Genomic DNA, 13,386 nt, shown 5'->3' with positions numbered 1-13,386 from the left:
CTGCTCCATCAGCTGCGAGGCACCCACAGAAGCTACAGGGACCTGGTTGAGACAGCAGAGCAGAAACAACAGGCACAGTGGTGCCAGGGGTTAGCAAAGCCAGGGATGAAGTCCCACCCAACCGATGACCTGCCTGTCTGAGAAATGAGGGCAACTTCACCTGGACTCATCCTTCTTCCCTCCAGTACATGTTTTGAATTAAAAACAACAACAAAAAAGTAACAGTAGGAAAAGCACAAGCTTTGAAGTCAGACAAAACTGGGTTCCAACCCTGACTGCCATTCTGAACTCTGTGACCAGGGGCAATTAATAAAATTAACTGGGTTGCTGTGTCCTCATCCCTTCAATAGAAATAAGAGCGGATGCCTCCCAGGGTCGTCATGAAGCCTAAGTGAAGCACGAATGCAGGGCCAGGCACGTGCAGTTGTGCAGTCAACATCTGCTCTTTTTTTTTTTTTTTTTTTTTGCGGTACACGGGCCTCTCACCATTGCGGCCTCTCCCACTGCGGAGCACAGGCCCCGGACGCGCAGACCCAGCGGCCATGGCCCATGGGCCCAGCCGCTCTGCAGCATGCGGGATACTCCCGGACTGGGGCACGAACCCGTGTCCCCTGCATCGGCAGGCGGACTCCCAACCACTGCGCCACTAGGGAAGCCCAAACATCTGCTCTTAATGCACCTTCAAGACAGGGTAGCTGGTTATTGTTATTATGGCAGATATTCAATAGAATCAAGGTATTGTTCCATTTGAGTTGGGATCAGTTAAATTTAGTTAAATTTCCCCAATTAAACTGTCAACTCTCAACTGACTCTTCCAATGGCGAAAGGCCAGGAGCATGGAGAGCTGATCCCCAAGGCAGCTGAATTTGGCTTTGAAGGTGTCATAAGGTATTTTTGCAATCGTGATATCGTTCTGTTTGCCTCATTCTAACAATGAAAGGTATCAGTATTCCCTGAGTACTTAAGGAATGGTGATTAAAGGGCGAAGTGCCATTAAAAAGACTTGAGAAGCAGAGAAAAACTAACCTCGGATTACATCTTTGCTCACAGAAAATATTACAAAGGAGATCATTCATAAATGATTAATTGAAAGTCCACTGTATCTTTTCTCTATTCTTTCCAGTACCACCAAATTTTCTTCACTTTATTGAAATGCATCTAGAATAATGCAACTCTTGGAGAATGATAGATATTTATTGCCATTTCCACTTTACAGGTGGGAAAACTGATGCCTAAAAAGGAGCCTAAGGGATGCTCTGGTTAAGTCAACTGCTTATTAAGGCACAAGCCCTTGGTCGGTATCTCCCAGGCTCGTCTAACTAATAGGACATTTGTTAAAAATGCAGATTTTCAATCGCCGCTCCACCCCATTCCTCCCCACAAAATTCTGATTCCAAAGATCTGGGATTGTGGCTGGGAATCTGTTTTTAACAGGGCCAAGACTAGAGTAAGGCAACAGCCTTGGACACAAAATTTAAGGAGATGCTAAAAACTCAGTCATCAAGATAAATCAGAGTTTAGGGCAATACTCTGAAAAATCAAAATTCATGCAAAAAATCCATGATGAACAAAACAGCGCAAGTTTGAATAAAGAGCGGATCAGCAGCAATGCTGTACCATCTTGGAGTCTGAGGTGAAAGGAAAATCAGTAACACTGGTCATCTCACCCTGGGTGGCCCTGATTCTTATCAGCATACCAGCCTGGGAAATCCTGTCCTAGACAGTTAGACTGTAAGTCCGTCTCTTCTCCAGGAGACACCCCTGCCTCTCCAATTTCTAAAATAATATCTCTTAATTGCCGGTTCTTGAGAAAGGCTGATCTGGAAGCAATCAAAATCTTTGGAGGTAGGACCTGGGATTCCAAAACTACACCCAGGAGAATTCAGATGCACAGTCAGGTGTGAGAAGCACTGCCCTAGGTGAGCCTCAGGTCTCCCTGGGAAAGCCGAGAGACAAGTGGTTTACCTGAGCCTGTCGCCTCCTTACCTTCTCTGTGTCGATGCCTCTGGACATGGACCAGGTAGACACGATGTAATCCATGACGCGCTCACTCAGTCCCTTGGGAACCTGGTAGAGCTTCAGGAAGTCCCGGACACTGTTGAGCATCTCATGATACCTGTTGGTGTTGGCGTACATCTGCTGGAAAATGGTTGTCACATTCCCGAAGATGGTGGCATACAGAAGTGCTAGAGAAGAGAGGTGGAGGAAAAATACACATCAGTGGTCCGTGAACTAGGGCCCAAGAATGCCCAGCTTGCTCAGAGCAGTCCAATGGTCAGAGCTGCCCACCCATTGGCAGATGCTTCTGACCTTCTCAGAAGAACCTCACCCCGTGAAGCCTCTGGGAGTGGACCCAAAGAAAGAGTCTGCAAACACCAGGCCACTAGGACAAACTTGTGGGAGGCAGGGCTAGGGTGGGGCAGCTGGCATGACTGGGGCCAGAAGTAGGAGACAGACAGCAGTGGGGGCTGGAGACAGGACAGCTGGACTGCTTCACTGTATACGTTTTTTCACAAAAAGCTTGAACCATGCCTGAAGCCATCAGTCAAATGTGTTCTTATGTGCTCTGGACCAGCCCAAATCCAAACCTATCAGCAAGTCATCTTTTTAAAGCCCTGCTATGTGCCAACTACACTACCTGCCAGAGACAAGATGGGGAACGTGCCACTCAGTCCTGGTTCTCACACAGCAGACAACATAGCAAACAGACTTTAAAAATGTAATCACAAATAATTAAATAATAGCAAGTCTGCCAACAGCATTGAAGGATGTTATATCTTTGCTTTGTATTTATTGTTAAGGTGCATGTCAACACAGCAATCCACTTCACTGCGATGTGGCTCCGGGGGAAAAAAGCATGGCTTTGATATGAACAGAATAAAATCAGGTCCCCTGGACATGTAACAAGCACCTACTACATGCTACTGCTGCTCCGCCTACATTAGTGGCATGAAGAAGGACCATTACGTCATCATAAAACCCCCCACTCTACACGTAACCCCCATTGGCCCTCGAATGCTAAGCTCAAGTGCTACCTCTTCCAGGAAGCCTCCCCAACACTCCTCCCCTCCATCTGTCCCCGTGAGGGTGACTGCAACTCCCCAGGCATACAGATCTTCCTCGATTTACGATAGGGTTACATTCCAATAAGCCCATCATAAATTGGAAATATCGTAAGTCGAAAATGCATTTAATACACCTAACCTACCAAACATCACAGCTTAGCCTAGTTACCTTAAACGTGCTCAGAACGCGAACATTAGCCTACAGTTGGGCAAAGTCGTGAAAAACAAAGCCTGTTGTATAATAAAGTGTTAAATATCATATGTAATTTATTGAATCCTGTATTAAAAGTGAAAAACAGAATGGTTGATCCTTGTGATCGCGTGGCTGACCAGGTGCTGCAGCTCACTGCCACTGCCCAGCATCACAAGAGCATATCATACTGCATATCACTAGCCCAGGAAAAGATCAAAATTCAAAATTGGAAGTACAGTCTCTACTGAAGGCATATCGGTTTCACACCATTATAAAGTCGAAAAATCCTAAGTCAGGGACTATCTGTATTTCCACTGAGCTCGTGTCATAGACACCATTTTGCAATCATATTCTTCTTTCTTTGCCTGTGCCCTTACATTAGGCTTGAAGGCTGGACTCAGCTTTTCCTTGCCATTGCAGCCGGGGGAGCTAACCCTATACGAGTACCCAATAAATATTTGTCATATTAGTGAATTTCACATGCTTTTGCTATGCCTGACTTTAAAAATGAGTTACTATATATTCACGGGCCCAGCCGCTCCGTGGCATGTGGGATCTTCCCAGACCGGGGCACGAACCCGTGTCCCCTGCATCGGCAGGCGGACTCTCAACCACTGCGCCACCAGGGAAGCCCCAAAATGAGTTACTACTCACATACAATGAACTGTACATGTTGACGTATACAATTTGATAAGCTTTGACGTACGTATACACCCATAAAACAATCACCACAATCCAGATAGATAGTAACATATCCATCACCGCTAAAAGTTTTGTCATGTGCATTTATAATCCCTCCCCCTCCGCCTCCCATCTCCAAGCAACTGATGTTTTCTGTCACCATAGATTAGCTTGCATTTTCAAGAATTTTATATAAATGTAATCAGACAGTATATATTCTTCTTAAACATCATCAAATACATTCATTTAAAATGTACAGTTCAATGGCTTTTAGTACATTTATAGAGCTGTGCAACCATTAGCACAATCTAAGTTTAGAATATTTTCATGCCCCCCCCCCAAAAGAAATTCCTATATCCATTTATCAGTCATTCCCCATTTCCTCCCTAATCCCCTAATCTTAGGCAACTGCAAATCCACTTTCTGTCCCTTTCGACTTCCCTATTCTGGATATTTCTTATAAATTAAATAATACATGTGGCTTCCTGTGAGTAGCTTCTTTCATTTAGCGTAACGTTTTCAAGGTTCATCCATGTTGTAGCATGCATCAGTACTTTATCCCTTTTTATCGTTGACTAATGTTCACAATATTATGGATAGTATGGATATTCCATATTTCATTCATTCATTCATCAGTTCATGGGCATTGGGGCCTTTCCACTGATGAATAATGCTGCTATGAACACTGCCGTGCAAGTTTTTGTATGAACATGTTTTCAATTCTCTTGGAGTAAAATTACTGTGTTATACGGTAACTATGTTTAACATTTTGAAGAACTGCCATAGTATTTTCCAAAGTAGCTGCACCATTTTACATTCCCACCAGTGGGGTATGAGGGTCCCAAATGTCTCCATAACCTTATCAACACTTGTTATTATCTGTCTTTTTGATTATTGTCATCCTAGTGAGTGTGAACTGCTATCTCTCTGTAGCTTTGCTTTGCATTTCTCACATGACTGATGATGTTAAACATCTTTTCATGTGCTTAATAACCATTGGCATGTCTTCTTGGAGAATGTCCACTCAAATCCTGTGCTCAGTTTTCAGTTGGGTTTGTCTTTTTATTATTGAGTTATAAGAGTTCTTTACATATTCTGGATATAAATCCTTTATCAGATACATGATTTGCAAATATTTTCTCACATCATGTCGGTTGTCTTTTCACTTCCTTGATGGTATGGTTTGCAGCATTAAAGTTTTTAGATTTGATGTAGTCTAATTATCTGTATTTTTTTTTGTTTCCTTTTCTGACTGGCTTATTCATTCAGCATAATTATTTTGAGATTTATCCATGTTGTTGCATATAGCAATAGTTATTTTTTTTTAAAAAAGTTTTATTTTAAAATAATTATAAATTCACAGAAAACTGTAAAGATAGTACAGAGCGATTCCATGTGTGTACCCCTTAGCCGGTTTCCTCACTGGTTACAGCTTATATAACTAGAGCGTAATATAAAACCCAGAAGATTCACATTGCCGTAAAGTGTATGTATAATTCTGTGTCACAGTGTCACATGCGTAGATTCATGTACTGAGTACCACATTCAAAATACAGAACTGTTCCGTCACCACAGCCATCCCCTTATACTACCCCTTTATAATCACTCCCCCCAGAAACCACTAATCTCTTCTCCTTTTTTAATAATTATGTCATTTCAAGAACATTATATAAATAGGATCATACAGTATGTGACCTTTTGAGACTGGCTTTTTCCACTTAGCAGAATGTCCAAGATCCATTCATACTGTTGCATGTATCCATAGTTTATTCCCTCTTACTGATGAATATAACCCATTGTATGGATACACCCCAATCATTTCTTTCAAATAATCTTACTCAGGCTTGGCTGACAATCTAAGGGAGGGAAAAATAATAAAGGCATAGCTCTAGAAGGAAGGGAAGGAAATCTTCGGTTAAATCTGCCCAGTAGCACTGGACACGGCTGCCTGGAAAACCGAGGACACGAATCCACCCAACAAGAATTGCAAACAAGGATGGGAAAGAGGACTGCCAGCTCTGGAAAGGCGCCAGGAGTGGTGCCAATCTGAACAAAAGGAACCAGATGAAAAGCAGAAGTCGTCAAGCCTGAATAACGCAGACACAGCTCTTCTAAGCTCAGAAATAACCTCACACAAGACGGGATCGAAGCTGCTCCTCCAGCCCAGTAATGCCACCGAGTGTTGTCAGCACCAGCCTTGTTCCCAGTGAGTCTGACCGTAACTCAACAAGCCTGCATGGTACTCCTGCCTCAGCTCTGTTTTCCAGTCCACAGTGAACCAGAAGTCAAGAATGCAGGGTAGAGGTGTCTTTTTTTAGAATGGCTGCCAAAAATTGATTGAATCTTAAGCTTCAAAAAATAGTTACACCAAATCAATACAGTAAGAATAGCTCTCTTGTCCATGATCTGAGAACCAGGCGCAGGTCTGAGACACTGGTGTGCTGGTCAGACAGTTAAGGCAGTGATGCCACGTCCATCATGTACAGCCCAGGGCTGCTCCCACCCTACTTTGTTTCTGAGGCATTCAGAAGGTTAAGGCTCCTCAGGAGGGCCTTATTCAATTATTATTACTATTATGAAATGTTATTATTATTAAAAACGGGTAATTCTGCTTTCAGTGTCCCTTCTCTAATTTTATGTGAAGTAGGGTTATATGCTCTGAATGTGTATATTTTATTTATTGATATCTATACATGAGGCATTATGCCTTTAAATACTCAAAACCTAACCGGAAGGGAAGACCTAAAGTCCATCTACGACTTTAACAGATATTTGAGTGTGGTATGGGGAGGGAGAGAGGGAGATTGTAACGTCGCTGTGTCACTGGCCATAACTGAACCCCACAGTGAAGAGGATGCCCTGGATGACTCTCAGTGTGGATTAGTTAGGTCCTTCCAAGTTGGGAAAGAAGTAAGAAGACCTTTACCAATGCCAAGGCAAAATGCTGATTTGAATAAGAGCAGGTTTCTTTATTTGAGTGGTTAAGAGTTAATACTGTATCACACCAAGAGCTCTGGGTCCTACCCAGAGAAAAATAAGACAGTATTCTCTGACCCTTAATTAGAAATTGCTGTATGGAATTTGGGGGGAAGGGTAGCAAAAGTTTTCATTTCTCTTTAGAAAATTTTGTGTTTCTTTTTGTATACATTATACATACACATCATTTAGATGGCCAAGACATTTTTTTAAATCCTTAGTCCTCTCAGCCTTCTTCCTTTTCAATTTCCTGTTCTGCAGAAGCAGCCACTTTCAATTAGCTGATTGCTCTTCTATTGATCGCCACATCTGAACATCACGCTCGAATCACTGTGTGCTGATGCTCCAGTTTCAGGCATCATCCACCCACCTCTGAGAATTTAGCTTCCTCCTACTACCCCATCCCTTACTTCCAATCTCATACTCAAACCCCACTCCTTTTCCCATTGCCCCATCCTCCCAGGATATTTATATCACCGTCTTGGTGAGACAATTATCTGTGCTTATATTATAACTAGATGAATGCTAGTCACATCTAAGTCATGTAATTACTTTTCATGTGATGACTGCAGTTACTTTTCCTTTCCTGCAATGTTTTCTAATAACAGACGTTGTCTTTTCATTTGCTTAGCTTACCTGTGGCTAATTTGACTCCAAACTCTCCCACAGATAAATAAGTTTCTTCTTAACATATTAAAACACATTAGTTGGTCTATCCACTCCATTTCCATAAAGAAGTCCTCCCTGGAGGCTTCTGAACTGATCTAATGCCAGCTGTCTCCACTCCAGTATCCTGGGAAGTCACTCCACTTATTCCAGTTAGAGCCCTCAATTTCTGCACCCCGTGTCTTCTGGTGTCTTGGTTTACTTGTTTCTGTTGGTTGAAGACATCCTCTAATAGCTTTCTGAGAAAGGCTATAAGGGAGCAAAAACCTCTGAGACCTAATATGTTGACTCGTACTCAGTTAATACCTTGTCTGGACGTAGAATTCTAGATTAGAAATCATTTCTTGCAGAATTTTGGAAGCATTGCCCATTGTCTTGCTGTTGAGAAGTCAAAAGCATTCAAATCCTTCATCTTTCACAGTAAACCTGTTTTTTTCTCTCTAGAAGCTCTTTTTCTCACAATGTTCTGCAAATTCATAAGGATGTACCTTTTGCTGTGGTTCAGTTTTCATCCATTGTGCTAGGCTTTCAATAAGTCCTTTCGACCCAAGAATTTATGCCCTTCATTTCAAGAACATCTTTCTGGGTTTATTTCATACTCTTTTCTCCCTTTATTCTTTTCTTAACTTTCCTCCAGCAGATCAAAGTGACAAGAAAAGGAAAAGAGAGGAGAGGTGAGAAAGAGTAGATGATCAGGGTGGTAATAGTAATCACGGGATGGAGTGAGGGAAGGATAAGCATTAATAAGGATACTTTTTATTTCTAGTCAGCTATCTTTCAGCATTTGGGATAAAATTCACAGTTTCTCAAAAGGCAAGAGAGAAGGGAAATTGAGAGACTGTTCTATTCTATGAACGCTAGATAGAAGGAAGCCCTAGTCAGAAGCAACACATTAAGAGCAATGGCAAAGGAAGTAGGCGTCGCAACCCCTAGGATCTTTGGTGGGACAGAAAGCAGATGGTCAAGGAGTGAGTCTGGAACTAAGAAGTGTGTTGAGCAGGAAGCCACAGGTCCTAAGCTCCTGGCTATTCTCTGCGACATGTAACTGGCTCTCTAGCTCCCCATTCTCCTCACAGCATCCTGGTCTTGAGAGCCATCTGTCACAATCCCCTCCCCCCTCCCATCTCTGTCTCTTTGGGACATCTACGACAGGTGCACCTAATCGTCCTGCTACCAAAAGGAAGTGAAGAAGGGAAGAGCCTGTCCTTTGGTTAGAAGGGCATCTCTGGAATTCCAGGTGACCAGCTTCTGCAGAGCTGTTAGACCCTCACCACCATACTTTTAATAATTGGTGGGTTAAACAGACTTGTGGGCTTCTCTAGGAAGTTGGTCATTATTCATAAAATTATTTCTGTTAGAAAATGCACCCCTCTAATAAACAACTTGCACAGGATAATGGACTCCTAAACTCAAGAAGAAAAATAAGTAAGTTGCCACTTCTGCAGTTGTATCAAAGCTTAGAGATAAAGAAAGAATATGAATCATTTTCCTTTTCATAATCATTTAAAAATCATTGCCCTCTGTTGGTAGTTTATGGGTCTATCTAAACTGACTTCGTTCAATGCCGAATTCCAGATAATAAACTGGAATTTAAAGAAGACTCTACCTTCAAACCTATGTTTGTTTCTGTACTCTTAATTCCCAGCAAAAGTTCATCAGGGCTTTTAAAACAGTTTGGGGGTCTTACCGCTAGTTTCTGATTCATTAGGTCTTGAGTGGGCCCTAGAGAATTTTTATTTCTAACAAGTTCCCAGGTGATACTGCTACAACTGAGACCTTTGAGAAGCATGCTACTAAGACTTTCTTTTATTGCAGTTCGTGTTTTAATTTACCATATGTCGTCAAACTCTATGGACATAAACATTGGTTTTGATTTCTTCTTTAGGTAAGCTGGTTAGATTATTCACTGATTTTCTTTTTAAGAGCAGGGATAGATCAAAAGAGTTGCTTATAGGGACCTCCCTGGCAGTGCAGTGGTTAAGAGTCCGTGCTTCCACTGCAGGGGACATGGGTTCGATCCCTGGTCAGGGAACTAAGATCCCGCATGCCGCACGGCCGGCCAAAAAAAAAAAAAAAAAAAAAGAGTCGCTTACCTATAAAAAGCCCATTTTCTGAATATAGACTATAACATTCTCTCTCCATCTCTCCCCTCGCCCCTTCTTTAACTCTACTCCCTCCCTGGCTACCCTGCACCCCAGGTTTCATAGGTACCCACAGGAAAAACTGAGGAAGTAGAAGCCCCTTCCAATCCCTGTTTTTAAACCAGACAGTACCTGAAATTCAATATCCATTAAGATTATGCCTCACTGCTGCTTATTTTAATGCTGCTTAATTTCTTCCTTTTTTTTTCTTTTGAAGAAAAAAAAGACGTTATATGAATTTCCCTTAAAACAAAATCACAAGTCTAATGATCCTAGTTCCCCATTTCGCAGCCATCTGATGAGAATGAAATGCTCGTTAAGTCAGGTAGCTACACTGGTGGGTTTGGGGGGAAGGTTATTAACACACCCAACATTGGCATTGAGAGCTCCAAGCAGTCCAGAGACACCCTCTCACTTCCAAGACATTAATGAGATACAGCAATTAGAGTCTAAAAAGGCAGAGAAGGAGCTCAGTAGTTGAATCTTCTGCTTCCCACATTAGGTGTAGCCCAGCAAATCCTGATCGGTGAACGCAGTGACTTGTGCACCCATCATATTATCTGATAAGGAAATAAAGATGCGGGCTACGGAGTTATACCCTCCTGGGTTCAAATTCCAGCTCAGTCACTTAGAGGCAAATTACTTTACTTCTTTGCCTTCCATTTCTGCTAGTCTGACAAAAGGAGAAACACCTGCTCACCTCCCTGGGTTGCTGGGGAAATGGGATACTGTGTGAAAGTGCCTGGAGTACAGAGCAGGAACATACAGACCCTAAATCTTATCTTCCCCTACAGCTCACTGTCCTGCAGTCAACTGTCAAGAATATGCACATCCAAGAGCAGTTCCTCAGGACAATAACCTGGAACACTAGCCTGAATGGGACTCTCGTCTTTCAATTGCATAGGTGGACTCAAAATTTATCATTACAGAAAAATATTGGAGTCCGGAAGAGAGATGTCTGAAACCAGCTCATCATGTACAAAAAGAGGCCTTCAAAGGAATCTCTAAAATCCATAAATGCTAAGAACTTTGACATACCAGCTGAAATACTGACTACTTAGTGATTTTGAATGAAGCCATCTGTGCATGAGGAAGGACTGAAGAATAAGGGTAAGCAGGGAGGGGGAACGGAACAAGGCCTGGGAACTAGATCTAGTCCTTGCTCCATGTCATCTGGCCCACATGACAGCAACACATCTGTTTCTGTTAATGTCGTCGTTTTGGCCTTTGCTGCCGTTATTGCGTTTGCTTTTTCTAACGTGATAATGATGGAGTGGGTGTGAGGATGTTTGTATTGGCATGGTAACTGGTGACTAACTTTCACAATCTTATTTCCTATGACTTGAAATCCATAGCTAATGAATCTCATTGTCTGGGAAGAAATGGGTAGTAACAATGGGAAGGAAAAGAAGTAACTGCTCATTGCCGTGCTAGCAGATCAAGCCAGCATACGAGAACTCAAGAAGTCCTGCTTTGGAGACTAAAAGCTGCAATTTGGAATCCTGGTTCCACTCCCAACCTCAGGGTGATCATTCACCCTCTCTAAATTTCATCATATGTAATGGAGTTAATAATTACCTTTTAGTTTATTTTTAAATAAGTGGTATAAGGTACATAAAATGCTTATCACAGTACCTGGTATATAATAAATGCTCAATAAGTAATAATAAGAATTAATTGCAGGATGGTGAAGAACTGTTTCTATGTTATCATTTCCTGGAAACGTTCCCTCACTGACTTAATCATCAGATGTTTTAATTCAACAAACGTCAACCCAGTACTCAGGTGAGTCATGTGCTATGCTGGGAAGCAACATGGCACAATGAAAATAGCTTGGGCTCCGAAGAGAAGAAACCCTGAGTTTGAATTATTGGCCCAGCCACTAATTCAAGTCTTAAGAGCCTCAGTTTCCTCATTTATGAAAGGGAGAGGGTAATCTCCACCTCTCAGGGTTTCTGTGAAGATCCAACGAATTAACATGACAAATACCAACCACAACGCTGGCATGGGGGTAGACCCGAAATAAATCTTAGTTTTCTTTCTTGAACCACCAAATGTTAACATCCCTCCATCAATCACCCCTGGACTCTAGTCTCCTCAGTCCTTGGCTTTGAGTGGGTACCTCTTCCTGAAATATATAGCTTGTGCTTTTCCTTAAACAGAAGACTTTACAGAGTGCAGGAACTTTGGTGGAGTCATTTCAGGGGCATATCCCTTTGCATTCCTTTGCAGGTGCTCAGTAAATGCAATTGACTAACAATTGAAGAGACTGTTCCAAAGAGGTGAGTTTGCCCAGGTTCAATTACACAAGGTAAGAAGAGTTCTAGATCCAAATACAATGTGGGTGGGCTTTTCTCACACAGTATCACCAATTCTCCAACACCTGCTGGGTGTCTTACAATTCGGCTCAATTCTGAGAGCATCAGATTCCAACAAGCTGAGGGCTCAGTCCCAAGACAGCCCTCTACTTCAGATGCCAACTGCAAGTCTAGGTTGTCACCTGTGCTTCTGATTGTCTGGTTATAGATCAAAGCTTCCCACAACCCCCTCTTTGGTTTGATTAATTTGCTAGAGTGGCTCAGAGAACTTAGGAAACCCTTTTACTCACTAGTTTACTGGTTTATCACAAAAGATATTAAGGGACAAGAATCAACAGCCAGATGAAGAGACACATAGGGTGAGGCTCCAAAGGGACTTCTGCCCCTCTGGAGTTTGGTGTCTAGCATGGTGACATGTGGAAACATTCTGGTTCACCAACCTGAAAGCTCTCAAAACCCATCCTTTTGAGTTTTTATGGAGGCTTCATTACATAGGCATGATTGATTAAATTATTGGCGACGGCACTCAATCTTCAGACTTTCTCCCCTCCCAGGAGGTCAGGGGTGGGACTAAAAGTTCTAAGCCTCTAATCGCGTGGTTGGCTCCACTGGCAACCAGGCCCCATCCTTTGATGGGACCCATAAGTCACGCATTAACACAACAAGAGACACCTTTACTGGTTCCATCACAGGAAATTCCAAGGGTTTTAGCTGTGCCAGAAATAGGGACAAAGACTAAATATATTTATATTTCTTATTATAAATCATAATATCACACAAGAGCTTCTCAAAGTTTGGTCTTGGACATGGGCATTTGGTAGAAATGCAAATTCTCAGGCCCACCCCAGACCTACTGGATCAGAATCTCTGGGAATGATGCCCAGGCATTTGTATTTTTTCAAACTCTTCAGGTGATGTTGATGCACCTTGAAGTTTGAGAAGCACTGCTTTAAATCATACTCATCCTCAGAATCTCCCTGTAAGTTTTAAGTTTAAGGCCTACCCGAAGGGAGGAGGATGGTCAGAGGCGAAAAAAACAGACAGTGGGCCAAACTGAGGAAGCACAAAGGAGCTATGAAGAAAGCTAACCTTACTCCATTGGACAGAACAATGGAAATAAAGCCAGGAGAGAATCAAAGAGCAATCCTACAGGCCAGTAATACCTTGATGCATGGGACACTGATGGATAGACTACACTCAGCTCTGAATTTCCTGCTAGAACTATGCCCTCATTCCTTCTCAAGTTGGACAGCTATTGCCCTGGGCACAGAAATCAGAGAATATAAAACACTCTTACATTCCCTATTTTATAACAAGAAAAGCCTGCAAACTCTCATTTAATATCT

At 42.3% G+C, this 13,386-nt stretch overlaps 1 protein-coding gene across 2 annotated transcripts in view; it reads right to left on the bottom strand.

Annotated features, from left to right (window-relative positions):
* KCNH1 (potassium voltage-gated channel subfamily H member 1) overlaps positions 1 to 13,386 on the bottom strand; it is a 415,341-nt gene that overhangs the window by 116,765 nt on the left and 285,190 nt on the right. For both annotated transcript variants that reach the window (XM_032641744.1, XM_032641753.1), the window contains exon 8: positions 1,987 to 2,186. In XM_032641744.1, the coding sequence (XP_032497635.1) occupies positions 1,987 to 2,186 (200 nt within the window). The remainder of the gene's footprint in view (positions 1 to 1,986; positions 2,187 to 13,386) is intronic.

This window comes from Phocoena sinus, chromosome 1, assembly GCF_008692025.1.
Source record: "Phocoena sinus isolate mPhoSin1 chromosome 1, mPhoSin1.pri, whole genome shotgun sequence".
NCBI lineage: Eukaryota > Metazoa > Chordata > Mammalia > Artiodactyla > Phocoenidae > Phocoena > Phocoena sinus.
This window is presented reverse-complemented; position numbering and strand designations above follow the sequence as displayed.